General features: G+C 52.2%; 11 protein-coding genes across 11 annotated transcripts; 7 read left to right on the top strand and 4 right to left on the bottom strand.

Annotated features, from left to right (window-relative positions):
- Positions 1-119: 119 nt before the first annotated feature.
- On the bottom strand, positions 120-2,062 carry PpBr36_04499 (uncharacterized protein; the record flags this gene model as incomplete). Its single annotated transcript, XM_029891658.1, has 2 exons — positions 120-1,772; positions 1,913-2,062. The coding sequence occupies 2 exons, from the start codon at positions 2,060-2,062 to the stop codon at positions 120-122; spliced, it is 1,803 nt and encodes a 600-aa protein (XP_029750145.1).
- A 792-nt stretch (positions 2,063-2,854) lies between these two features.
- Positions 2,855-3,372, bottom strand: PpBr36_04500 (uncharacterized protein; the record flags this gene model as incomplete). Its single annotated transcript, XM_029891659.1, has 3 exons — positions 2,855-3,174; positions 3,254-3,279; positions 3,353-3,372. 3 exons carry the CDS (start codon positions 3,370-3,372, stop codon positions 2,855-2,857), a joined length of 366 nt encoding a protein of 121 aa, XP_029749040.1.
- A 3,191-nt stretch (positions 3,373-6,563) lies between these two features.
- On the top strand, positions 6,564-10,088 carry PpBr36_04501 (uncharacterized protein; the record flags this gene model as incomplete). Its single annotated transcript, XM_029891660.1, has 2 exons — positions 6,564-6,608; positions 6,666-10,088. 2 exons carry the CDS (start codon positions 6,564-6,566, stop codon positions 10,086-10,088), a joined length of 3,468 nt encoding a protein of 1,155 aa, XP_029749039.1.
- A 1,129-nt stretch (positions 10,089-11,217) lies between these two features.
- On the top strand, positions 11,218-11,925 carry PpBr36_04502 (uncharacterized protein; the record flags this gene model as incomplete). The annotated part of the gene is made up of 1 exon (XM_029891661.1): positions 11,218-11,925. One exon carries the CDS (start codon positions 11,218-11,220, stop codon positions 11,923-11,925), a length of 708 nt encoding a protein of 235 aa, XP_029749038.1.
- A 719-nt stretch (positions 11,926-12,644) lies between these two features.
- Positions 12,645-12,743, top strand: PpBr36_04503 (uncharacterized protein; the record flags this gene model as incomplete). The annotated part of the gene is made up of 1 exon (XM_029891662.1): positions 12,645-12,743. The coding sequence occupies one exon, from the start codon at positions 12,645-12,647 to the stop codon at positions 12,741-12,743; it is 99 nt and encodes a 32-aa protein (XP_029749037.1).
- A 2,996-nt stretch (positions 12,744-15,739) lies between these two features.
- On the top strand, positions 15,740-16,497 carry PpBr36_04504 (uncharacterized protein; the record flags this gene model as incomplete). The annotated part of the gene is made up of 2 exons (XM_029891663.1): positions 15,740-16,001; positions 16,067-16,497. The coding sequence occupies 2 exons, from the start codon at positions 15,740-15,742 to the stop codon at positions 16,495-16,497; spliced, it is 693 nt and encodes a 230-aa protein (XP_029749036.1).
- Positions 16,498-17,630: 1,133 nt separating this feature from the next.
- Positions 17,631-18,412, bottom strand: PpBr36_04505 (uncharacterized protein; the record flags this gene model as incomplete). Its single annotated transcript, XM_029891664.1, has 2 exons — positions 17,631-17,798; positions 18,056-18,412. 2 exons carry the CDS (start codon positions 18,410-18,412, stop codon positions 17,631-17,633), a joined length of 525 nt encoding a protein of 174 aa, XP_029749035.1.
- Positions 18,413-19,012: 600 nt separating this feature from the next.
- PpBr36_04506 (uncharacterized protein) lies at positions 19,013-19,906 on the top strand (the record flags this gene model as incomplete). Its single annotated transcript, XM_029891665.1, has 1 exon — positions 19,013-19,906. One exon carries the CDS (start codon positions 19,013-19,015, stop codon positions 19,904-19,906), a length of 894 nt encoding a protein of 297 aa, XP_029749034.1.
- A 706-nt stretch (positions 19,907-20,612) lies between these two features.
- PpBr36_04507 (uncharacterized protein) lies at positions 20,613-22,125 on the top strand (the record flags this gene model as incomplete). The annotated part of the gene is made up of 2 exons (XM_029891666.1): positions 20,613-21,233; positions 21,292-22,125. 2 exons carry the CDS (start codon positions 20,613-20,615, stop codon positions 22,123-22,125), a joined length of 1,455 nt encoding a protein of 484 aa, XP_029749033.1.
- A 347-nt stretch (positions 22,126-22,472) lies between these two features.
- On the bottom strand, positions 22,473-22,856 carry PpBr36_04508 (uncharacterized protein; the record flags this gene model as incomplete). The annotated part of the gene is made up of 2 exons (XM_029891667.1): positions 22,473-22,708; positions 22,823-22,856. The coding sequence occupies 2 exons, from the start codon at positions 22,854-22,856 to the stop codon at positions 22,473-22,475; spliced, it is 270 nt and encodes an 89-aa protein (XP_029749032.1).
- Positions 22,857-23,695: 839 nt separating this feature from the next.
- PpBr36_04509 (uncharacterized protein) lies at positions 23,696-26,740 on the top strand (the record flags this gene model as incomplete). The annotated part of the gene is made up of 5 exons (XM_029891668.1): positions 23,696-23,899; positions 23,971-25,018; positions 25,071-25,780; positions 25,843-26,062; positions 26,130-26,740. The coding sequence occupies 5 exons, from the start codon at positions 23,696-23,698 to the stop codon at positions 26,738-26,740; spliced, it is 2,793 nt and encodes a 930-aa protein (XP_029749031.1).
- Between the last annotated feature and the right edge of the window lie 456 nt (positions 26,741-27,196).

The following is a 27,196-nucleotide window of genomic DNA, read 5'->3' on the forward strand; positions in this document are numbered from 1 at the left end:
GTGGGGATGGCTCGAGCCAATGTCGGAGACTACAAAACTAATTCAAGTTCTTTTTCAATGAGACGAAAATCCATGTTCTCTGCTGTCTTTTGATAATAAGAGTTTTTTTATTCAAGACGCTACCAACCACGACCGCCTCTGTTCTGACTATAACCGCCCCTACCCCTGAAGCCTCCATTGTTATTTGCCCCGCCGCGACCGTGATTCTGGTAGCCAATGCCCGGCTGTTGGTTGGGATATGGTTGTTGTTGATGATGTGGCATAGGTGCCCCACCCCACGCCCAGGCCTGTTGCTGCTGCTGCTGATTATGCATGCCGAACTGGGGTTGCGGTGGCGGCGGTGGCCATAAGCCAGGAAAACCAGGCATCTGAGGGGGCCCTGAGCCCTGTACCTGCATGCCTCCATAGCCCTGATGCAGCTGGGGCATTGGCATTGGCATACCGGGCATTGGAGGGAATTGCATAGGTATCAGCGGAGGTGGAAACGGAGGAACTGCCATGTTGCTATAGTTTCCTGACGCAGGTCCTGTAGGCGGCGGCGGCGGCGGCGGAGGAAGTGCAGGGGCGTTTGCGGGCGGTGGGGAGTATCCTGGCGAAGGCGATCTACGAGGACCGTCGTGAGATCTTTGGCGAGGGTCTCTGCTCCTTGATCGTGATGGCGAATAGCTACGCGATCGGCGGCGGGACCTCTCTGAGGAATAACCACGATTGTGATTACTATGCCCACCTTTGGAGTGGCTTCGGCTGCGAGACTGACTGACACGACGGCGCTTGAAATTCTGCGTGGAAGTGCTTCTTGAACGACTGCTTCGGCTCCTGCTCCGGTCTCTACCGCGACTCAGACTTCTGGAATTGCGGGAAGATTGTGACCTGCTCCTTGAGCTGGGATTGTGTGATTTCCGACCTTGCCTCCGAGCCTTCATCTTCTTGCAAAAAGCACGTGACCAGCCATAATAGGTTTCGCCGTCCAGCACTTCACCCGTGATCTCATCCAGTTCCACGCGCTCGCCCATCTGATCTATGTCCACGGGCGGGTACTCTCCTGGGGTGTTGTCATCTGCGAGGCGCACGTCCTTGCCATAGATGCGATCCACACGAGCCAGCAGGCGGCTAACGGCGTCGACCAAGCCCTTGTCGGCAGGCCCGGAAGCCAACTGTAAAGGCTTGATCAGGGCAGGATTCATCGGACGGGTCGAATTGGGCTCCAACACTGGGAGCCAATTTCCAGCAGGGAGATCGTACCAGGCCGTAGAGGGGTCGCCGTGTGTTGCTGGCATGATGAAAGGTGCCTCCTTGGAGATCTTCTTGGTCGAGTCGCGGCCAGTGTCAGTGTTCGGTGCATCGCAAGATGTTTCCGGGGCCGCCTCCTGTCCGCTTGCAATTGCATCGCGCAGCTGGTTCGAGAGCTCAGGATCTCGGAAGTAGTTCTGATTATTCCAAAGGTTGACAAGCTCATTTAGTTTCTTGATATGTTTGGGCGCATTGGGAAAGGAAGCAGCGCTTTTGAACAGGGCGGACAAGCTAGGTTCGATGACACAGACGAACGTATCGTCATGCTGTCGTTTCCGCGTGTGGTGTAGCACGTCGTTGATGATATAAAGGACGTGTAACCGCTGCCGCTTGATTGACGGCTTCTTCGCCACCGTACTGGCATCGGATGCTATTGGCGTTGACGTGCTGAGCGAGTCGACCAAGGCGACAAGGTATTTCCCCAGGGCAGCCATGCGGCCTGTCGAAGTTGCTAGGTTGCTTAGAATCCATTGCTTGCATTTCTGTTTGTGGCGGCGACGAAGAGCACAGAGAACGTCAACTTTTAGCTGCAGCTCCCTTTCACCAAGGTAGATCGTCGGGGGGAACAGGACTTTGTTCAAGTCCCTCCCCCCACTTTGTGTGCATGTGTGTAGTTCCAAACCTGAACATTGGCTGGCGAACACCTCGTGATGGCCGTATTGAGAAGCGTATGGAAGTGCTCGATCTCGTCTCGCGAGCAACTCGTGGGGTCTGGCCGCAGGAGAACGGCCGAGAAGGACGCCTTCGCTATGACAAGCTGCGGCGACGCCATGTTGGGCATGGACCTGCGTCGGCCTGTGGTTGTAGTGTCTTGGCGTATCCTATCTTTGGTGGTTTGCGACAGGCACTGTCAAATAAAAAGAATCGTCCTCTCAAATTGTGGTTATTTCGTCGGGTACTAGATGCGATTGTGAAACTTGAAAGCTCGATAATTGGACTGATTGGTGTGATTGATTGATGATGCGCGGATTGTGAGGCTGTCTTCAGAATTCAGACACGCGCAACGACCCTAGCCACACGCTAGAGACACTTAGTTGTGGGGCTTATGCGCCAAGCCAAGGGTTTTGAAGCTAAGCTACAAGCTACATACAGACAAGTTACTGTCTCCGATTCTACTCAAAAGCATGCCGAAACTGAGGACATGGAAGCAAATAGACATTGAGATTTCATAAAGGGACAGAGGCTTGTTTTGAAACCATTGGTGACTGCCTAACGTCGCACTCTGTCATGATAATCGATTATTGACATATAATACATGTTTTACTATCTCGGCAAGACGCGGATATCCATCCGTTTGATCTGTATTGAGAGATATGTCGCAGCACTTGTTGATCGCAAATACCTCTGATGCGAGGGGAGACTTCCAACTTGCATTACACCCACATATTATACAACCACTTCCTCTCCTTTCGTTTTAGTTCCGTTTGGAAAGTTCAAATCGCGCAAAACATAACTGTTATGGGCAAAGACCAGCTGTTACCGCTAGGTCAAATGAACATGGTATCCGAACCGTATATCTTCTGAATGCATCGCCTTATTCATGCAAAGAGAGATCCTCATACTTTCACGAAAACCTATCCCCTTTTATACTCCTAAACGGCTGACTAGCTTCGTATTTGCTCTTCTCCACTACCCTCTCCCCTTCGGTGGTTGGCGCATGTCTCGTCGGCGCTGGATCGGAGTTCGATTCTTGACTAGGCGAGCCAGCCGTATCTGTCCTCGGCGGCGCGCTGTGGGATTCGTTCGACGAAGGCTTAAGGTTGTTGATGTTGTCAGAATGCTCAAGCGACTCGATCATGGCACGCTTGCGCTTCTGCTCGTCCCAACGGGCCTGGCGATCGGCGTTGATGCTGCGCTTTGCGAATACATATGCTCCACCGCCAGCTTAATTTGTTTTGGTTTCTGATTAGAACATGCGCGAGAGAAAATCGAGCTCAAATGGTTGTGTACAGTGCTCGCTTACCAAGACACAAAGCTCCCCAGCCGGCCCTGAGAGGATACAGCAATCGAGTCAGTCGCGAGTATCATGGAAGAAGAGTTCGTTCGAGACAGTTATCTATACCAGAAAGACTTGACCTGCATTAGGACCGCCGTACGTGGTTAGTAACAAGATTTCATTCGGCAATAGAGTGGCGACTTAACTTACGGTATTCATTATGTTCTGATGTGTATCGGTAAGCCTGAAATGGTGTGGGATTGCCTTGGAGTCGACTAAAAGGGAGTTCAGTGATTAGTCTCAATTGCGCTGCGCAGAATTTGCAAAGTATGTAGTTGACGCGCCAGGAGGTACGATGGCAAGAGCAGCATCTCCTTTCAAAAGATTGGTCGTGTCGATGATCGACCAGGATTAAAAATAATGACACCACTTTGACGGGGAGCCTCGGAAGGCGGGGCAGTTGAGACCCACCATGAGCCTTTTCCGCTTCGCTACGATATCTTCATCTCCACCAGAAGAACAAAACATTAGTTCTAGCTCGAACTGTTCGGGCGAGTACCGTCAAACCATCCTGCTGTAAAGCTTCAGCGATGTCCAAATCCCAACTTCAATCAAGGAGGGGAGTTTCTCCCTCAAAAATATATGGAACTTTCCAGATTCGAAAACACCTATTACCAGGGAATCCTGATGGCCAGCTCAGTACAAATTAGACCAGTAGACGCGCCGAAGTGGGAGTATGGAAAGAAACAAGGAAAACGTCCTTGGAGGTACAAGGGTCAACATAGCACACACATTGCAACATATGTTTTAATCGATTAAGGAACGAGGGGGAACTGCGATCAGACGTTGCCGGAAAGAAACGAAGTCAGAAAGAAATGTATTCAAGAGCATCCCAATCATCCATCTTATTGGCTGACTCGACAATGTGGTAACTGCATTGAAGGAATGCAATATAAAACTTGAGCAACCTGCCAAGAAAACCTGAATTCATACTATCACCATCGGTACATATTTTCCCTGTTCAATAATTCCTGCCGCCTTGTGTGGGCTGTCGGGTAAGTTATACAGCACCCAGATAAAACCTGTGATTTAATTTTCTTTGAAACCGGGACCACATTGTAATACTTGCAACAGATGGGTCTGCGAAGAATAGAAGTCCGACTGAAAACATTGAAGATAATCCTTTCCCGGGAACATCATAACAGGATCATGAAACGAGCTTCCTTCGACTATTCACAGAACGAACAAACTATTTTATACCCTGCCAGGCCTAGTCTGATTCGAGGGCACAGATCATTTATACTAGGGTCAAGGGAAAAAAAATCATTTGTGCACCTGTCTTTGGTGTTGATAGCTGCTCACATTGCTTTTTGGACCCTTTCTTCCATTTATTCGGGTGTCGTTGCGTATGGTATACGAGGTGTACAGTATATATTCCCTTTCCTGCTTATCTCAGGGCTTATCACAACGACAGAACATGTCTTAACTAAGCCTAGTGATGGGCCAGCCGCGTCTTGCCAAGGTTGCGCCAAGTCATACAGCTTCTGAGCGACGAGTGACCAAGATGAAACAACTTTAATGCAGCCAACTGCCGAATGGCACGGCACGAGGCGAGCAAGCAGCCTAATTGGATTCCTTGCCCCTTGGTTTGCTTGGGTGCGCTACGGCCTGCTGTAGCATGGCTACAGCAGCCGAAACACATCACTTTGATATGTGTCAATTGCTCACTTTAGTCTTTTACCGCTCGGGACTCATGTACCCATTCATTGTTCTTCCAGGCACCTGCCCGTCAGCTTACACGGCTGTCTAGGCGAGCTAGCTTGCCTAAAAAAAGCCCGGGTATTGTACCTAGGACTTTTTCAAGGTACATGATGCTAAGGTAGCCACGTAGTGCACATCAAATGAAATTTTGGAGGGGCCATTGTAGTGGATCCGGTGACGTATCGCTCAGCCTCAGTGATCCTTTTTTATCTTGCCTTACGTCGCGGGCACCTACTATGGTACATGGTAATGAATGAATGTCCAACTGCATTCAAACTTTATGCCAAGGCTAACCCGACGGTTGGAACCAAGAACCAACGCAGCGGTCCAGAGGCTGTGTTTTCCAGGCGAGCGAGTATTGCGATGGCAGTGCTCACTCACGACAGTAATCAGCATCCCTGCATTTTTTTTTCCCTTTTAACAGCAACACAGCCCAGATTTTCCCACTTGCGCCGGGTCGCCCGCAAAACCGCTATCCAGGACGCGCGGTATGGTTTGGGTTTCAGGCCCACGGACGGAGTCGATTATAGTGGAAAGTTGCCAGACTGACCGAGCGTTAAGAGGTACTATCGAATTATGAAAAGAACGGAGAAAAAACCGAAATTATCCGAGTCAATCAGATGTTGCATTGATCGGCACTTTTGCCTGGGTACCTAAGGTAGCTTGGCTGGTAGGTAGCTAGAAACTGTGACATAGACGGGAGTAGGTCTTGTTCAATTCAGATTCGGATTCGCTACTGAATTGTTGTTAGTACGGAGTAGTACGTCTAGATGCGCCTTACGAAACTGATCAGCATAAGAAACTCAAACTTCGACTGCGTCCAATTGCCAACTTGAACGGAGCATATCGCTGGTTAGGCGCTAACTGGGCAAGCCACAAAAACATCTGAACGGATCCAATGCATGTTTAACGGTTGGTGTCTGCAGGAGATGTTGGAACCAGTTGGGTTTTTCGTCAGTAATCAAAGTCTACGTAAAAAAGAAAAAAGAAAAAAGAAAACAAGGACATCTACCCAGATAGATATAATTTTATCTCCATCCATTGTAAAAATTAGGTGAGCTTTTAGGCTGCCAACAAGGATGTGGGACAGTTAGGATGAATGGTGGCTCAAGACCGAGGGCAGTGCTGGACCATGCATCCAGTCATTCCCAGGGCAACTTCTCCACACCCGCTCCACTGCGCGTACCGCCGCTGTCAACCTCTCACAGCCCGCCCGCACAGCGATGATTAGCACAACTGACTTCAAACGGTGGTACTTGAGTGCGCCGTTTCTTCGACATGGCCTTCATGGACCTCATCTATTGAAAGAAGCCCCACCACCACTCTGAGCATCTCCATATCTCACCTACTACTACCGTACCTCACCTACCTTCTCTTGATCTTGTCTAGTCTAGTAGTACTTTAGATCTGAGCATCGTCGGAAGTAGTGCATGCTGGCGATTTTATGGATGCCAAGTTACTCGGCTTTCTGATGAACGTGCAGTCAAGATATCACGGGTCTGCTGGGTAGATTCACCCAACACCTGCAAGACCCCGCCGACAACTCGCTAGACCATTGCCTACCCATATACAGATCATGGCGCCCTCAGACACACCCGATGGCCCTGACGGCTCTTCTCTGGTATGTAATTGCTATGGGCTTCACAAACGCTGGCACACTCGCTGACAATGGCGACAGAAACCCGTCTCGTCTCTCCGATCACATTTCGAGAGCATGGGCAAAGCCCCGGACCGCTCAAGTCCCACGCCTCCTCCATCACAACCTCCTCCGCAGCCCGTAAGGATAGCCTCACCAGGCCCGAAGCCCGAACCGCCGCCTGTCCAGCGAGATGCGAAGCCAAAGCCAAAAGGTCCTGCCTCGGCTCTGAACACCGCCACCACCCAGCGCCTGAACCACACACCTCCGTTGATACCCAGTCCTGTAACCCTCGGCGCTCCCTCGCTGATGGTCCAGCCCCCGCGGTCACCACCCCAGCCACGATCCTTGACCGTCGGCACCGGAGAACACGGGAGCTTTCTAAACCCAGACTCGCACGCCAAATCGCCCTCGCCAAGCAGCCCCCGAAGGCCGTTCAAGATTCCAAGCAATAACAGCACCCCCTTATTGGAGCCGCAAAACTCACCCAGACAAGTCCCTTCACAACCTCCGTCTCCTCCACCACCAAGGCGCTCTGCCGAACTGAAACGAGAGAGGGACCGGGGACGTGACGCTAAGCCGACGCCTCCTCCAATCAACCGAGCTGACAAGCCATTGATCCCCTCGAGGTCATCGTACCTGGGAGTAGACTCGCTCAGCAGCTCCGACTTTCGAAATCGCCTTGCAGACGCACAAAAGTCGCCCTTCAATAGTCCCCCTAGTAGTAATGGGAGCGTCGATGGGGATGTCGAAGCGCCGCCTACGCTGCCCGCAAGACCACGGCCATCTGTCTCTGATGCCCCTCCGAGGATTCAAACGGTCCAGACTGGATTTGACCCTCCCCCACTGCATCCGTCTATTGTCAACAGGAGGAAAGAGAGAGAACAAGAGCTAAATGGGACCGCATCGAGAGGGTCGTCACGGGGACCACTGACCCCTCAGGGTACAGGAGATCAGGGGCCGCGACTGCCTGTCAGATCAGCAACAGTTACCGAGCATAGGTCAGCTAATTATAATGGCTATTCAATCACAAGGCCGCCGCCAAGGCCGCCCAAACCTGGGGAAAACAACACAATACCGCCACCGAGCGGTGTTGCGCAAAAGAGGGCAGTCTCGACACCCTCATCACAGCAGCACCCGCCGCCCCCGCCCCCGCCGCAGAGGGTGCACCCGAGGTCAATGACTGTGGACAGGACATCTTCGCGGGCTCCTGCTGAGTTCCGCGCCCCTCCAGCAGCTATGCCCTCCATTCCGTCCGCTCCTGAAAGCCGCGCACAGGAGGTTCCACCAGCAACAAAGACGGAGATATCTACTGCCTATCCAGACTCTGCAAATACAAACCGCCGTGCACCGTACATCAAGCAAGGCGTTCATGAAATAAACACAAAATACGACAGTCGCATATTCGATGCATGTGGTGAACTAGTATGCACGAGCGGCCATCTCACCCGAGTATGGAGCCTTCTGGATGGAGAGTTGCTGTTGAGCCTATCACATGGAGAAAACGTGAAGGCGACCGCTGTGGCTTTCAGGCCGGGCGCTAATGTCGACGAAGAAGGAACGAGGATTTGGATCGGCAACAACACAGGTGAACTCATGGAGGCCGATATCTCTACTCAAGGTATAGTTGCGACCAAGCCAACAGCTCACGGGCGGCATGAGATCATCAAAATCTACAGACATTACAACGAGCTATGGACTCTGGACGATGGCGGTACTCTTAATGTTTGGGGTCCCGACGAAACTGGCGTACCATCTCTACTGGGATCTCCTGATCAAGCATTCCGAGTTCCCAAAGGTCACACTTTCTCCATGGTTGTTGGAGACGAGTTGTGGCATGCGACTGGAAAAGAGGTCCGGGTGTTTTTGCCAACGACAGACGGCAAGGTCCAGTTTCAGGTGCTAATAAGGGCACTGTATCAAGAAGGTGCGGGTGAAGTGGTTTCTGGTACCCTGATGCCGTCAGATCCTGACAAGGTGTTCTTGGGACACGCAGACGGCAAGGTCAGTATATACTCCAGGAGCGGGTATGCTTGCCTAGGCGTGGTCAGCCTCAGCTCTTTCAAGATCAACACACTGGCAGGCGTGGGTAGCCACATCTGGGTGGGATATAACTCGGGAAGAGTTTGTGTCTACGACATCGCACACAAGCCGTGGGTTGTAAAGAAGGATTGGCAAGCTCATGAGAATCCGGTGGTCAAGCTCCTCCCGGACCGTTCAAGTTTCTGGACCTTGGACAGGTCTCAGGTCATTTCGCTCGGCGCAGACAACATGCTCAGGGTTTGGGATGGGCTCCTGCAGGAGGATTGGCTCGAAGGGGAAATGCAAGCCAAGGACACGGAGTATTCGGAAATAGAGCAGCTCAAAGTGCTCGCCATGACATGGAACGCCGGAGCATCGACGCCCAATAGCCTGCGGTACTCTCAGAACGATGCAAGTTTCTTCCAGTCGCTGCTACAAAGCGGCGAATCTCCCGACATTTTAATCTTTGGATTCCAGGAGCTGGTTGATTTGGAGGACAAGAAGGCCACAGCAAAGCGGTTTCTCAAAGTAAAGAAGAAGGAAGGGTCGGATCAGGAGCGCATGAGCCATCAATATCGTGACTGGAGGGACTTTTTGGTTCGGGCACTGGATGACTACATGCCAGGCGAGCTGTATCATCTCTTGCAGACCTCTCACATGGTCGGACTGTTTACGTGCATCTTCGTCAAGGCGGATATCAGGGCACGAATTAGCAATCTCAGCACTGCCGAGGTCAAGCGCGGGATGGGCGGTTTGCATGGTAACAAAGGTGCGGTGGTAGTGCGATTCATGGTCGACGACACATCGCTTTGTTTCATTAACTGCCATCTAGCGGCTGGGCAGAGCCAAGCGCAAAACCGGCACAACGACGTTGCGGCCATCCTTGAGGCGCAGATCCTACCCATTGAGAGGGACCCCAACATACGGATCGATAGCTATGTCGGTGGAGGCGATGGCACCATGATAATGGACCACGAGCTCGTACTCCTGAACGGTGATCTCAACTATCGAATCGATACCATGTCGCGCGATACAGTGGTCATGGCCGTAAAACAGGGTAACTTGTCCAAACTACTCGAACGCGATCAGCTGCTGGTGGCCAAGCGAAGGAATCCAGGATTCCGACTGCGAGCGTTTGAAGAGGCGCAAATATCGTTTGCGCCCACCTACAAGTATGATGTCGGGACGGATACTTACGACACTTCAGAGAAGAAGCGAAGCCCGGCGTGGTGTGATCGACTCCTTTACCGGGGATCTAGAGGCCGGATACAGCAACTGGATTACCGAAGACACGAGGTGCGCGTATCGGACCACCGTCCCGTCAGTGGCAGGTTTTTATATGGCATCAAGAGGATTGATCCTAGACGGAGGGCGGTGGCTTGGATGGAGTGCCAGCAACGACTTGAAGACACCAAAGCGAATGTCTCCATGGATGAGAAGTAAAATTCCCCCCTGTCTCCTACCATACGCTGTCGTCAGGATGTTGCCACAGAGAGGTCACCCCTGGAAACCCCGAATTAGCTAACAATAGATACGCATAGGCAATACTATCTGACGGATATTATTGGCTACGACGTCGATACGAGTCGTCAGCTTATCCAGGAGAGATCTTCCAGGAAACCACATCGAAGTCCCAGTAGAGGCAGAGGAGATATGGGACGATGAGATAATGCGGTGGGCTCATGACCAATAAGGAAAGATATACACTGAACGAGAGCATGGTCAGCGACAATCGAAGGAAGAAATCGAACGGTCAACACGTGATCCTTTTGTGTGCATGACGAGTAGCATTATGAACCGGCAAGGTGTTGAGTGTGACATTGGGAGTTGTTGATTGACGGCATTTATCGGCGGTTCTAAAACAGGCGTTCTAAGGCTTGGGTTGTCACGAGTTTTGATGCAGTTTTAGACAAAACAAACACAATAGGGGGTTTGGGTAATGTTTTAGTGTCCTTTCCCTGTTAGCATACTTACAGCAAAATAGCGTTGATGACTTCGAGGCTTTCCTCGTTATTAATGGTCAGCGCGAGTCAGAACAATATACCAATCCATTGCACATACAAAATGTTGCCTTGATATCTACACCCAGTCAGAGTCAACTTTTTAGAGGGGGTATTGAGGATAAAGTGAGCATGAAAAGGGCCAAGTCCTAAGATGCAGGGTAGGCTACATAATTCATGTAGTCAATACTGTGACACAGCCTCGTCCGGGGTCGGGGGTTTGTGGGTCCGGCCTGCAGCCGTGGTGGAGATGGGCGCGACACGATCAATTCCAACTAGCAAAAAAAATCCAGGTCACTTTGGGAGCTTCAACAATATCAGTGTAATCTAAAAGACATTGAACCGACGATAATAGCGACGCTCCCAGTGGCGTGCAGGTGCGCCCAAGCTCAATTGACGGACAAACGGTTATTTTGAGTATAATTAGAAGCTTGGGAAATTCTCAGGAAGGAGACGCGGCGGATAGGTTAGTCGAGCTGCAAATCAGAGCTTCGTGCCCTTTTTTTTAAAGGCAGGCTGTCTTGATCTAACGACCTCCCCTCCCTTCTTTCAGCGCCACCCGATCTAAAAAGATGCCGCCGTCAAAACCGTTCTCTTTCTTGTCGAGCTTACTGCGTTCAAGACCGACAACCGCCAACATACCCAGCATATCGCCGGCCATACAGTCAAGATGGGCATCGAGTAAACGCACCTTCACAATACCGGAGCCGATCCCGCTCGTGCCCGACGTCCCGACCTTCCTCAGGCTGATTGGTCGCGACCTGGTCAAGCACGCGTCCAAATTCCCGTCGTGGGAGGTGCTATTCTCCCTGACGCCGCCGCAGCTGCGCGAGCTCGGCATCGAGCCGGCGCGGTCGCGGCGGTACCTGATCTCGTGGCGGAACAAGTACACGCAGGGCCACTTTGGGATTGGAGGCGACCTGAAGCACGTCGTCGACGGGGCGGCGGAGCTCAAGGTGCTCAACATCCCCAAGGGTCCGCTCAAGATGCACCGGGTCGTCGTCAACGTGCCGCCCGGCACCAAGCCCGAGGACGTACCCGAGGAGGACAGGCCCCGCATCCAGGGCTACAAGGTCATTGGGACTAGGACCATTGCGGGCCCGCATGCCGTGCCGATGAAGAACCACGAGGGGTCGATCTTCAAGGCTGTCGATGGACTATGGGAGCACAAGAGGGGCAGGAAGATTGACGGTGGTGAGAGGAGGCGGGCTGAGGTGCGATTCAAGAGGAGGGTGGAGGAACGCAAGGCCATGAGGGAGGCTCAGGGCTTCAACTACTGATAGGTCCAGGGATCCTGAGGGCGTATGACCGCCGGTGGCCAGGGCCGCCAGATGGTGTTTTTCACCCGTCATCGCGAACAGCACGCTGTACATCACCGTATACTTCTAGAATCTGTACAATAAACCGTTCACATTACGTTCAAAAGGCTCACGAGAGCGATTTTAAATTGGCTCTGAGCTTGGCTTCGGGTCGGTACAACATGAATTTTGACGAGAACCCGAAATGCTGCGGTGGGCAGTGAGAAAACAAGTATTAGAGTAGCATGGCTCATCACGTCATCCTCTGGAAACTGGAGCTGGCCGGGGCGGAAGCCTCACCGGAAGAAAAGAGAAAAAATGCTAGAGTAAGCAGGCGAAGGATTGATTACCTACGATATGGTACCACAAGCATCCCGCGCATGCCCGCGGGCCGCGGACTGGAGGGGTTGAGTGCCATAGCCTCAGTCCAGAACAATTTGATATACATAGTGGTCCTCGGGCATACCGGACTTGAGAGAGTTTGTATGAGTCAAAAAGTACTGCGAGGAGGGGTGAGCACGAAAGTGTCCCTGATGACCTCTGGGGCCGGGTATGAAAATCACGGGGTTGAATTTAACGATTGCATCCGTCTAAACCTGAAATTGTTTGTATCATCAATCATGGGCATCGAGTCGTCCAATCAAAATGCCCGGGGTCGCCATGGCAGGTTATATCATTATGCACGCGGCCAGATTCAATGTATGAGGTATGACTGTTTGTTCAGGCAGCCAAGGCATCCATCGGGCGGAGTTGATAATCGAGAACCGAGCTCCGTAACAGCTCGGAGAATCGGGTCTTAAGGCCGGTTTCTGGGCCCGGTGGGAAGGTGGTGTAGGCGTTAATTTATTAGATTCCTACCTTATTACTCTAGGCGGCTTTGTACCGCTTCGGCATTAGTCATCATTGTGGTTCTACATTCTGGGTTGGAGCCGCCAACCGCCTGTCGTACTGTACCCTGGATTACTCTTGTAGCTCGTTTGACAAGCTTGATTGCGGGTCCCAATGCAACCCTCCCAAGGCTGTACCTTTTCTCAACCTCCTTAGCCAAGTCACTATCAAGTTCAAGTTGACGTATCATCTCGTGTAAAGCGTGTGTGCTCGCCCCTCTCAAATTTGAATTGCTGACAGGAGAGCATCTTCTACAACAAACGAACAGTCTTGTTTTGGAATCTTGCCGATCCCTCTTTCGTCCAGGCTTACCACAACGAGCCTAGGTAATCAGAATACCTACAGTAGATAATCATGCCTGATTCTGGGTCGATCGATTTGATCCAGTCAGTACCTTGTCCATCACCAAACAGAGAAGCCGCAAAATTACGCGTGTTTTTGTTACGAATGAGTCACTCTTAGTCGACCAGTATCCATGACTTGGCGAAACAGATGCTGGAAGCTAGGTAGCGCCAGGGACACCATCTTCAGCTTGCGATTAGCGCTTTTCTTTTCTTGGTTCTTTCATGTTTCTCTGGCTTTTTTCGTCTTTTTGACAGCCCGGTTCTCATGATTGTCGTGAACCAATGAGCACTGCAACGCTCTCGCCTAGGTACCTACGTATTAATTACCAAGCACACTCTTTCTGGCACCTTTCTTAAGTCCGGTCTCACTCGGAAACTATACACAACAACCGAAGTACATGCTTGACCCGTACATTTATCGAATAATTTTCGGGCATGGCGGGTCCCCGCCGTTCCTGATAGTGGAGCTCACTACCCATGGCGGAGCACCGACACGTTCCGCTCGGTCCCGTGTGCCCACTGACAGCAGTTGGTGAGTCGACTTAAACGTTAGAAGCCAAGCCGTAAACAACCTAGAAGAACACCCTCCGGGCATAGAGATGCGTCACCGACGACGACGCATATAATTTGAAATGGGATTCGGCTAACATAAGCAGTGGAAGCCGGATGGGGTTTCTGAATACGACAGATCCATAACGACTGGCTGGGCGACGGGGGTCTGGGGGTCTGGTAGGTAGCGTTTTTTTTTTTTTTTTTTTTTTTTTTTTTTTTTTGAAGTACAGTAGTACACTGAGTACCCTACCACACCTAAGATGCAAAGGGCTGCCTGAGCCTTGGCCGATGGTGTGTGGGATGATGGAATGCGGGCTTGCATTGCCTACTCAAATCGAGAAGCGAACCAGACCAAGCATATTCACGGCCGGATGTACCTCCTCCCGGCTTGTCTTCCTTTTCCTGCACAGTCGATTTTGACGCGTGACCCTGCTTGTCGTCGTGGGATTCCTTCGCATCTCACCTTGATTTCTTACCCACACACACAGGTTACATCAATTCACATATCTACGCAGGCGCGCAGCCCCATCCCCCAATCATGCTTTGCTGCCTTTTGGTATGTGGAATAAAGCTCTTTTGCGCGCGGAAGAAGCTGCTTACCCTAGAGGTACGTATCCCATGCGAGGTACCTTGGCCTACCCTGCTACCCGTCCGCTCAATCTCCATTACCCTTCGTGCATGCAAAGCCTTGTTTTTTTTTTTTTTTTTGTTCTAGTCGAATGTGTGACTTGGTGCGGCTGGTTGCTCCGCACCTGGATCCCAGAGCAATGGGTCGGGTCAGTCATGCTGAGCCGCATACTTTCAATCAAAGTGATCCGGATTTGGAATTCAAATCCTTCCCGCTGAGTTTACTGGGTATATTTCCCGATCAACCTAATTTTACCTCTCCTGATATTCTCGACCTGGGTGGGATTTTTCTAAAGCTCGATCATCTGCTCTCTGCACCCGCACTCCTCAGACCCCCTTGCTCCTCCTTTGGCTTATGCGGCCACCCACCCAAATCAAGCATGCTACTCGGCTCCACCAGTCGTCAAAGTTGACCGCCATGATGCCCACATACATAGACATAGTCATTCTCACTGCTACGCTATAATTCTCCGTTCGATGTACATGCAGGCCATACCTTGCCATCCAGCTGCCTACCTGTCTATGTATATTTTCAAACATTTACCTCAGGTAGCGATCCGGATAGTTCCGGGATTCCGATACATCTTCTTGCTTCTGCCTGAGCTCTGACTCTAAACATATGGCAAGGTAGCATCTTGTTGCTTGATGCAGAACAGCACACCCCCCCTGCCGCTTGACAAAACAACTTTGGCAGCCCTACATATAATCTCATCACTGGATGCCTCTAGCCTTCTCCGAGCCAAGTAATACTAGTAGCCAGCTTTAGGTCTAGCTATAAATTGTGGCTTAGATGCCCTTTACCCCCGTACATCATCTTATGTGACCGGCCCCCAATCAAACAATCTGTTAACCGCAGCTTGTGTACGCGTGTTGTTCTCCTGAACTCCAATACAAACCGTCGTCATCTTGAAAATCTTGGCGTAATCTACCCTTACCTTATTGTTGTTCGGTCTGTATCAATTCAGACACATACATTTGAAAGTACTTGCGCGTGCGCATCGGCGGAGTACCGGACGTCTCACTGCCCGGCCCCGAGTCCTCCCCCAAGATTTCTATCTTGCGGTATTATATCGACCCAACCTTGAGGGCTGCTGATGACGCGGGAGTCTTCTAATCGAGCTGCAACCTTGACGTCGAGATTTCTCACCCCTTTTGGGTTCACAAACCTCGGATACCCTTCCCTATCTCATACATAAACTGGCGGCCGCTGCCCCGGGCTCGTCAGAGGATGAGGAGGCCACAGCCACAGCTTTTCACATATCATACATTGATCTGTCAGTTCCAAGTCATACCCACCAGAAACATCGAGGTTCGCAGAAATCAGTTTGCCACAGGGAGATAAGACGGCATCTCGGTCAAGGAGTCTATCGCAAAGCTCCATCTATATGTCATCTCATAAACCATCCGCAGCAGATACATCCTCAGGTGACCCAGAACCTCAGAATAGTCAGCAGGACGCTCTTGGTTCAGAATCTTCCTACCCTCTCAATATGCCCAGCTACTCAAACATGCCCTCATCATCGCCCCAGGGCTCAAGGAAACACAGCTCCTCGAGCAAATCGAAGCAAAAGTCAGACGACTGGTCTCAAGTCACGGACCCGGAAGAGAGGAGGCGCATTCAAAATCGCATTGCCCAGCGGAAGTTTCGTACGTATACATCCTTGTCAACCAAGACGCTGGCATTTTGAACATGTAGCTGACCAATATAATAGGGACCAAGGCCAGAGAGCAGAAGGAGAAGAGCGACCGGGACTCGCGCAATGTCGAGTACGCCGGTAGCAGTTACCAAGTCCCTGGTGCGGACGACTTGGGGCTGACTGAAAGCGATGTTGCCCCATCAGGTCTGCCTTGGGGAGGCGTTAACATGCACTACGTCGTTGGACGTGGGCATGATGACGCGGGAAGCGGCGGTCGAGGTGGAGCGAGCGCAGCTGCACACCAAAGAGGTGGTTCGACCATGGGAACCTATACCTATGGCAGCGACCCACAGTACCTGAGCCCAACCTACCCAGATATGAGCAGTTATGCTTACACGACATCTGGCAGCTGGGAGGGAAATGACGATAACGCTGAAGGGGAGGACCCGTTATACTACGAGAGCACCCCCTACTACTATGACTATCAGGGATCCTCGAGCCGTTAGCCGATCGGCAGGCATGACCGAACAACTCAAGGTATGTTCGATAAGTATAGCCAATTCCGTTACTGGCTTTGCATGCATCTGACATTTAGCCTCACCAGCCACAGGGGATGATCGACTAAACGCCTCCCAAGTCCTTCTGACAAATCTTATGACTACTTCAACCCGTCCCCAAGAAAACACACCCTTCGAAATCATCCAGACATGTCTGAGCATAGCTTAAGCAACTTCTGGAGAAACACAACGATTAACGAACAAAGCGTTTACCCAGTTAACGCCGATTCTACGATTAAGATTACTTTTCCTAGTTATATCCGATCTTACGATCCAGTTTTGTATTTCTAGTTGCAGTTCCGCCACGGCGGATATAGCACTGTTGTTACCTTTTTCTCCCCTTAATTTTTGCTTGATGACATTTTTAACATAGGACTGTACCATCATGTTGTTTTGGACCCCATCACATATCTTACTGAGGCGATAATCCCTCATCTACACCGCTATATAGAGCTTGGAATTTGTACTGTTGGTTTTTCTTACGATGCTCAGCCTGAGCTATAGATTCTTAGGCACACTGGAATCCGTGCGGACAAGAGCCAGAAGAATGCAAAACATTTCATCATTGTGTAAACCGAGCGCGATAAGCATATTTCGTATTGCAGTCGTGATGCTAAGTCAACCTGGGTATCAATTATATATAATATATTTTTTTTTAATTTTCTTTTTTCTCGGGGTGTCAACGCCTGCTGAACAACAAGGGATCCTCAGTTCTGACTGAAAGTGCTGACCTTGTATACTTAAGCATGAGGTCCAAATTGTTGGAAATGCTTATGTCTGATAATTGCCACTCGGATCTTATAGTTTGTCCGCTTATGGCTGTCAAATCTCGGCGACGGTAGTTCACTCTTCTGGTATATTACCATGGTGGCGTACGTGAGGGTGAGACGGTCTTCGCCGCGCAGACTCCGTCGTTGATAAATCTTTTTCTGTGAAATATTTCATACCAGGACGATGTGACGTTATAATTTCAAGCAGGGGAGCAAATGATGTGAGCGATTGATATGTTTGTCGCTTGCCCCTGAATCACAAAGGTAAAAATAGTCTCTTCGCCCAGGTTTCAAAAGTCGGGAGTAACAGCTCTAGTCAGATTCAGGGACTTTTTGCAGGCCGTTCTTGAAGCTTTTCCATGGAAACCATTTGCCAACTACTTTTCCATGAATCAAGGCAAGAGGCACTGGTCCGTAGTGGCGCGAGTCTCTTGAGGCGGGAATATTGTCTCCCACGAGCCAGCAATGACCCGGAGGGACCTGGATTGGAGTAGCTTGATAGTCAGAAATATGTTTCGCCCCAATTTCTTTGTTTGCCTTATTTTTTGATTTGTCTTCCTTTCTTACCCCTACCACCTCTCCTTGCTCCATGGCATCTCATAATGCAGCTTACCAGTTGGCGGGAAGAAGCTGTCGAAAGGAAGAAAGCGCCAAGAGAAACAAGGAGGTGGAGTATTTTGGGGGCCAGAAGGGAGCCTCATAGAAAAAGGAGTTGGAGGATTCTTGTCCTGTCTCACCTGAATCATCTCACTGCTCCCACTCTCGGGCGAGTTGATGAGGACGTAATCTCCCGGCATCCCAATGACTCTCTTCATGCCCGTGTCCTTCTTCTCCACGGGTATGTCGTAGGCCACGATATCGCCGACGCAGATGTTCCTGCCGCGCCGGTACGTGCGATTGATGACGGCGGCATCACCGACGACCTCGAAGGTCGGCAGCATGGAGGGTCCCCAGGTGGCTGAGTAGCTGTAGCCGTTGTAGAAGAAGACATGGAACATGGCAAAGGTCTTAAGAACCCAGATGGTCGGCTTGATGGGGAAGAAAGTCGAGCCACCGGAGAGCCGGCCCAGCAGTCTGAATGAGAATGATGCCATTGTGGATTTGTTTCTTTATGGCTCTCTGTTCAACCTTCGCAAGGCCAGTCTTATGCAGGTCATATACCAGCCGTCTCCGAGAAATTTAAAAAAAAAAAAAAATCCATCCAGAAACGAATGACTCCGCCGATAGAAGAAGAAAAAATGAGAAACAAAAAATTGCGCCGATAATTGTTATAATCGAAAACCTGACAACATGGACCCTTATAGCACAACCAACAGACCATCTGTATTCACTGCAACAAGTACTTCTATGGTACAACCGCAAACCTCAGCTTCCTGCACAAGCTTCCCGTACTACGTCAGGTGCCGGGTTGAATGCTTTGTCAGCCAACACAGCTGCGAAAGCATGCCAAGCACGTCGATCCCTGTACCCGGCCAGAGCTCCACCTTCAGTGAAAAGCTTCCCCAGGAACGGCAAAGTTGAGCTGTTGAGATTGGATATTTGCAGATGATGCACCCCTACACAATCTACCTTGTTCTTTTCGCTTGCCGCGACTTGTGATCATCCTGCAAGCTCCCCGCCGAGCCCAAACTGCGTCACCGAAGAGAAGAGGAAAAAAAGACATCACTCGATCCTTGCCAGCCCAACACGCGACAATGATTTGTCCCAAGGCACTCGCAGTGCGCTCAAGACCAGTCACGGCGGGATGCATGCGCATGCTGACGAGCACCGCGCGCCCAACCATATGCCTGGCGCAGCTTGTCCCGAGGGCACTACCGACAGCTACGGGCCCAAGGCTATCCTCCAACCAGATACGATGCTATGGCAGCAGAAAAAAATCAGCAAAATTGTTTCCGGAACCAACGTCGGCTGATGAGGAGCGGGTACCAAATCGCCGCAATGCTCGAGACGAGGTCGAAGAAGAGAAAGAAGAAGAAGATGATGATGAGGGACCTTGGAACTTTAAAAAGATGGGAAGGTTCCCAAGAGACGAGGAACTTCTCGACATTTGCGAGAAGATAGTATTCCGCGAAGCCACCGGGCTATCGGAGCCGCAATCGGTGGTGGAAGTGCTCAAGAATGCCGACCTCAAGACTGATCAACTAGACTGCATTGCCCTCCCTGGGCCCACGAACAGGGGCCTTCTATACCCGGTCTGCCGATTTTTGAACAGGGAGCAGTTGAGGCGAGAGCAGAAGGAGAAGGAAAAGGCGGCACGGCGCACCAAGGTCATGACCAAGGAGATGGAGATCAACTGGGCCATCACCAAGCACGACCTGGGCCACAAGATGAAGCAGCTGCTCAAGTTCCTACAGAAGGGATGCCAGTGCGAGATCACTTTTCAAAACAAGCTCAGGGGGAAGAAGAAGGCGACTATGGAAGAGATGCAGGAGACGGTCAGGCTAGTGAAAGAGGCGATTATGGAGATACCCGGGGCAAACGAGTACAAATCCGCCGATGGCGGCATAGGGTCACCTGTCTACAAGATTTTCTGGCAGGCAACGCCGAACAAAGCAGCCGAGAAAGAGCCTTCTGAGACTGCGACATGAAAAGCTCTACAGCAGGGACGTGTAAAAAATGGTGGGGATGGCTGAGGAGAATTCTACATGGCTTGAGAGCTCCATGGACCTTTGTGAATTGTCCTAGGCAATCCAAGACGCATATAGAGGGCTTGATCGGATGACGATTGGCCCGGATTTTGTATAGTATTGGCACTGTACTGATAGTGTTTTGACGCCGGCATTTATTTATTGCGCAAGAAGTGTACTAGATTCTAGGAGTAGATCTAGACGTGGACAGAATTAGAGCTTTGTTCATGTAAATGTACCTACGTGACGTTGGAAGCTGCATTGGACTCTTCTGAATGGTTGGTCGAATCGTGGGGTATGCAAACATGGGGTGTCTGTAAAGCTTTTTGTCTGCAAGGCGGGATTTAGGCGGGGCAAATTCCACCAAGCTTAGGCACAAATGGGTGACTCAACCTTCGCGTGTAGGACCAGCCAGGCACAACATTTAAAACAGGATTTAACTGTTCACAGGGGAAAAAAAAAGACAAAAGCAGAGAATTGTTTTTCCTTTTAAAATTACTGGCCTGTATCGCCTGAGGCTTTGTCTGCTTTCCAAGAAGCTTCTCACATCTCGGCGAAGAACAAATTCAAACAACACCAGCAAATCACGACCCCGCGAAATCCCTTGGGAAAGCTTGATCACGGGATTTGGACTGGTGCATACAGGACGGCACGGCGCACCACCGATATGGCTTCGGTAGCGACCGATGGTCCCACTCCGGGTACCGGGGCAGATGTTGTCACTGCTTCCGAAACAGCAAAGTTGACAGACAAGCCTCCAACCCCGGCGGCAGCGTCTGGCAGCGCAGGTGCGCCCGCGACGGCGGCAAAGAAGATGACCGCGGCTGCCGAGGCGAAGGCCAAAAAACAAGCAGAGAAGGCTCAAAGGCGAGCCCAAGCGATTGCCGCAAAGGCCGCCGCCGCTGCCCCTCCGACAGGTCCTGTATCGGCGACTGAGGCCCCAGCTACCCAGCCTGCCGTGCCGGGCGCCTCGGGGGATGGAGCAAAGGGCGCCAAGTCCAAGTCGAAGCAGGATGGGCCGCAGCAGGTGCCCGGCGGAGGGCGCCCTGCACACGGTGGAAAGCAAGCCGCCGCCTCCACGCATGCATCATCACAAAAGGAGAAAAAGGAGGCCAAACCTTCGGCCCCGTTGTGCTTTAGCCATCTTCCAGTTGCCAAGAGGATCTCCCTGCCAGAAGCGGACAGGGATGTACATCATGCCGTCCTCGCACTTGGCCAGAAAATGGGGACGTTTACCCTGAGGGAGAACATTTCCAGGCTCAGGGGGACGTTACTGGCATTCAAGGAGGTAAGAGGTGGTCTTGGCAGTCTGGGCTTTCTTGAATATCTACTAACATTTGGCGTAGGTTCTACTATCATACGAGGCGCCTGCCGGCAATTCGTTCTCAAGACACTTTGTTCCATACGTCTTGAATCCGCAGATTGAATATCTGACCGAGTGCAGGCCTATGTGCTTCGCCATGGGCAATGCGATTCGGCAGATAAAGAGCCGCGTTTCGGAGCTAGACATTGACACTTCCGACAAGACCGCCATCAAGGCGCTGTGCAAGACGATCGATGCCTTCATAGAGGAGAAGATCAACTATGCCGAGGTCATTGTTACCAAAAACGCAGCAAATATGATCGCCGATGGCGATGTCTTGTTGACATATGGCCACCATAGGCTAGTACAGAAGGCTATGCAGCTGGCATGGGCTGACGGCAAGCGCTTTTCGGTCGTGGTAGTGGGTGACAGCACTGGTGCAAATGGTCGGGACCTGGCCAGGCTACTGCATACAGAAGGCGTCAAGGTTTCATACGTCCCGAGACTTGTCGAACTCAGCGGTATCCTTCGCCCAGGCACCAAGGTGATACTTGGCGTCGAGTCTGTCTTTGCCAACGGCGCCCTATATGCTCCGTTGGGCACCAGCGATATTGCAGCTGCCGCAGCGCTACGGGACATACCCGTCATAGCTCTGTCCGAGTCCATCAACGTAGACAGAGACCGCGTGGCAATCGAGCCACTGACCTACAACGAAATCGAGCCCGACAAGTTTACCGCAGACGGGTTCAGATTACTCTTTGACACCACCCGTGAGGAGCACGTATCCGTCTTGATAACCGAGTTCGAGACAGAGACCGGGAACGCCCCGCCAAGCGCTGTTCTTGCAATCCTTCGAAAACAGGATGACCCTAACTGACCTTGGTTTAAACCGGCGGATACCTGTGGCTGCGAGACTGAGCCTGGTAAATGCCAGTCCTGTCTTCATTTTCTCGTAATTAAGGTCATAGAAATTGTTCAGAACCCAAAAAAAAAGGAAAGAATAAAAAGTGAGATCTGTATGCTACTGACAGTGCGTCCGTAGCCTCAGACTTGATGCTAAGAGACTTCCAATCCGATTTTGTGATATGACCCTCCAATGGTACCTGGCCGGCATTGAGAAGCTTGACATTGATCTCTTATCGTCCCTCAAGGCCTTCAATTCCACGTATATATTTGCCGCTGTAGTAGTTTAGTCGTCGATGTCCATCGAACCATTCACCCCGTCTAGTGAGCAGCCGCCTCTGCCTCAGCGGACTCTAACTTCTGTGCTCTCCTTGCACGCTTCTCCAGCAGCAACTCTTTCCTCTGTGCCAACATTGCGGTTTGCCTGTCATCGACGCCCTGCAGCCAGTATCCAAAGCTACCACCAACCGCACCGAAGAAAGGGTAAGCCCAGAGGCCTTGCTTGTGGAACAGCGGCACCATCTGGAGACCCAGCTGCCACGCTCGCACGGCCACGCCTGTAAGGCTCGCAAGAAAGGTTAGCGATTATGCTTTTCTCTTATTGACCAATTAATAATTGACGGCCCGCAACGGCAAGCTATCGTGATTTCGAAAGAAAAGGCCACACGCACCGAAGCCGGCCCAAAAGACGACTCTGGACACCATCTTATGTGATTGACTTTAGTTGTGTATCGTGATCGCTGGGAGGGGTGAGCGTAGGTTTCAGTCGACGGCTCTTCGATGGCCTGGTTCGACAATTTCGGTGGGATCGCAAATGCGATGGTGCTGTCAGGTATTATTTTGGATTGGATGTCGTCAAGTTGGTACAATTCAATGACCGAGCGAGCTTCCCAGTGAGTCCCGCCGACGCGAAGGACCCAATTCAGTTCAATCCCGACGTCAAGCTTGGTAGAGCTTCGGCGATACAGTTTATCCTCAAGCCGTTAATTGAACCACCTGCTATTGGCTGCTGGCGAACTAGAAAACCCCACTTGGGCTGGACAAAACTTCCCCACTTACAATGCTACTCTGCAGGTACCTTAGCTGATCCTTGCAACCTTGGCGACAGGGGCGGGACATTCAATCAGTCTCAATTTAGCAGGCACGCGCGACACCTTTTCGCGATCCTTCAACATCTGTTTTTTCCTTGGAATTTAAGTTCGGGCGACTGAGCAGATGTCGCTCCCTCACCACCAGTATTCGCAGCCTATTTTCCAGACGATCGTCACAAAAGAGAAAGGCAGTTCGATTTCTGTATTTTGACAATACGACAAGTTTCGCTAAAGATCCTTGAGCAAAACCACCATACACGGCGCTCGGCTATCAGTTCAAAAGAAAGTACTGCGAAATCCCCCCCGCCCATTAGCCATGTGCAGCCAACCAAACCGCTTCCTCGCTCGCTAGCCTTGGGTTGGCGCACGTTTTCAACATTGAAGCCCGACACGCTCAGCTAAGTTCGAAGCACTTGCCATCTACAACGTACGACCAGCACGGCCCCCGAACCAATGGCCGCGGCAACAGCCATGCCAGTCGCCGAAGAATCTCGGGGCGATATGGCTCCAGCATTGAAGCCGCTGTCTTTCAAGGCATCCGAGCTTCCATTGTCGTCTGCCGTACGGTCGGCCATCGAAACGCTGGCACATGGTTTCAAGAAGAAGGGCGGATACGACGAGATTCGGAAGCAGGTCTGGGATAAGTTCGAGGCAAGCGTATGTTGGAAGCCAACTTTGATCCGGAAATTTGCAGCCGAGTTGCGGTGTTGCTAACTTGTTGACTGCAGGACTACGAGGCACAAGTTACGAAATCAATTTTAGAAGTTGCCGAGCAGGAAGTCGAACGGAATGCACATCAGCTCCTGACGCTTGATCGGGGCAAGGCTGCTGCCCTAATCGATGGCGCTCTTGACCGTAGCGGTGTTTATCAGAAGGCCGAGGCTGTTATCGAGAGCCTTATCGACTTCAAGGCAATAGAGAACAACATTCGCGAGCTGAGGCGTGCCGAGATTGGCGAAGAAGCAGCCCTTGCCGAACAGGAGCGAGGTTCAAAGACCGACATTGCTTATGCCGCAGATCGGGCTGCTAGGCAGGCCGAGCGCGAAAAGGTTAGGGAAGAACTCCGGAAAGTGGAGGAGATGAAACGGAAGCTCGAGCGGGATATCCGGGAAAAAGAGGAGCGAGCCGCTAGGGAGGCGCGAGAAAAGGAGCGCGAGGCGAAGCGCAAGGAGCGTGAGAAAGAGCGGGAACGAGATCGCAGCAAAGATAGGCGCGAGAGGCGACGTGAAAGCCGAGACAGGTCACGGCGCGCAAGTAGAGACCGTGATCGTTCGCGGTCACGCCGCCGGGATCGTTCACGAAGGCGTGACAGAAGCAGGGATGGGGCCAGAGACCGCGACCGCGACAGGCACCGTGACTCCGACAGGAGAAGGAGCACCAGGGATGACGATCGGTCCAAGGAGCCATTGTCTCAGAAAGACCTACAGCGCCTGGAAGAGCAAGCGCTCGCGGATCTTTTACGGGAGAGCACCAAGGACACGCCAAAGCAGCCAGAACTCGAGGTTGATGAGACGCTGGTACCACCACCGCGGAAGAAAGCCAAACCTGGATCGGCAATATTCTCTCGCAGTGACTCTAACCCAGATGCCAAGAATGCTTCCGAAGGCAAGAGGCTGTCGGCGACAGCGCCCATCGCCAAGCCATTGACACCGGTTACCAAGCCACCGGCAAAACCTGAGGTCAAGACGATCAAGGAGATCAGGATCAAGACGGTGCCCATGGCTGAGGCCCCAGCTCCGCCTCCATCTCAAGCACTGCCCAAGGCAGAAGCACCTAGTGAGGAAACTAAGGACATGGCAGCTAAGTCGTGCAAGGAAGAACCGTCAAGCAAAGACCGTGAGCAAGGTCGACGACCTAGTAGCTCACAGCGATCGTCTGACCGTGACCGTGACCGTGACCGTGATCGTGATCGTGACCGTGATCGTGATCGTGATCGTGATCGTGACCGTGACCGTGACCGTGACCGTGACCGTGACCGTGACCGTGATCGTGACCGTGATCGTGACCGTGGCCGGGACCGTGAGAGGTCACGAGACAGACATACCCGAGATAGGAGTCGAGCCCGGGACCATAGTCGACAATCTCGGATCGACGATCGAAGACGGTCTGATCGTCGATCCAGATCTCCTCGGCCCAGACGTGACAGCCGCAGTTACAGAGATCGCAGCAGGTCCCGCATTAAGACAGACAGGAGGGATGAAAGAAGCCGCTCCAGGACTAGGGTGGATCGCCGTGATGATCGCAGAGATCGCAGCCGCTCCAGAATACGTAGGGATGATCGCCGAGATGAGCGAAGGGACGATCGCAAAGATGACCGACGGGACCGAAGGGATCGAAGCCGATCTAGGGCGCGCTCCCCCCGAAGGGCGCGCAGCAGCTCAAGACGAGCAACGGAACGACGAGGGGCAGACCGGGGCGTTTCCTCAACCAGATCTACCTGGAGACAGCGCAGCAGATCTCGGGCGAGGTCACCTAGACGGGACAGGAGTAGACCCAGGGATGATTCCAGAATCGGACGTGGCCGTGATCGATCCCCTGGTCGGCCCAGCAAATCCGATACGGAAAAGAAGGCAACCGAAACTTCTTCTACTGCTGACAAGGATAAAGATGTTGCTTCCAAGGACACGACGAAATCAATCCCCACAACAACTTCGAATGAACCAAAGCCTCCGGTTCCAGCACAAACCACCACTGCGGGAGGCTCCGAGACGAAGAAACCGACATCTGTTCCGAAGACCGACGTTGGAAAGCCTCCAGAGAAAGCCGATGGCGACAAGGATAAGGCTGGAGGCCGGGCTGTCGATGACCGGGATGCCAGAGGTGAGAGGCGCCATATTAGGGATCGCAGCAGATCACAAAGACGGTCAAGGAGTCGTCGTCGCAGCAGATCACCCATCCGGCGCGACAGAAGCAGACGGCGCCGCAGCCGGTCACGCCAAGACGCTCCATCCACAGCTACGCGACCACCCCCCAGTCTCGATAGGGAAGGGAAAGAGGAATGGAAGCAGGAGGAAGTCCGCAAACGCGAAAAGGAAGCCCGTGCCTACTTGGCAGCACAACGAGAGAACCGAGAACGACCAGCCTTGGTCTCCGGCTCGGACGACAGGCGCAGCCCAGGCGACCGCTCGCCAGATGTCAAGCGTACTGTCACTACCAGCACACGCGAAGAGATTGACCGTTATGTGCCTGGCGATCGCCGATCAAATATTGATCGGCATACCACGAGCGGACGAGATCGTAGCCGCAGTCGCGACAGGGACAGGGATCGGGCCAGGGAAAGAAGCCGCGAGAAGGACAGGCGAAATGATAGGGATCGTCGCGATGACAGACGTGACGACAGACGCGAGAGACGCCGCAGCCGTTCCCGAAGTCGTAGCCCCCGGAGAGACAGAGAGCGCGATAGCTATCGAGACCGAGATCGTACCTCACGTCGAGACAGGTCAAGGAGCGCCTCTCTCAGGAGGCGTCGCGATCGCAGCCGGGAACGAGACAGGGTGAGGGACAGGGACCGCGATAGGGATCGGAGTGACCGCCCCTCACGTCGGGACCGATCAAGGAGCGCGTCTGTCAGGAGGCGTCGTGACCGCAGTCGCAGTCGTAGCCGTCAACGGAGTAGAAGCCGACGCTAGGACCCTCAGCTTGCCTCCACATACAGACCTGAGCACAACAACGTCCTTCCTACCTTGGGCACTGCCATGGTTTCTGGCGGCAGCAACATCTCCGCCATGCCATTCACCACGGGACAGCATCACTCATTCGCTATCCCCGCTGGCCAAGCTTCGATACATACCGCAATCCCTCGTACTAGCCCCTTTGTGCCGGTTACAGCCCCAGCGGGCCCCAGGCCGTGGCCTAGCAGCCAAGCTGCAGGGAGGGGTGGACCTCGAGGAATCACTCCCAGACTCCTGGGGGGCCAAACAGCTAGCTCGGCGCCCCAATTTATCTCTCGTGGGA

The sequence above is a fragment of the Pyricularia pennisetigena genome, chromosome 6, assembly GCF_004337985.1.
Source record: "Pyricularia pennisetigena strain Br36 chromosome 6, whole genome shotgun sequence".
In the NCBI taxonomy this organism is placed as follows: Eukaryota; Fungi; Ascomycota; class Sordariomycetes; order Magnaporthales; family Pyriculariaceae; genus Pyricularia; species Pyricularia pennisetigena.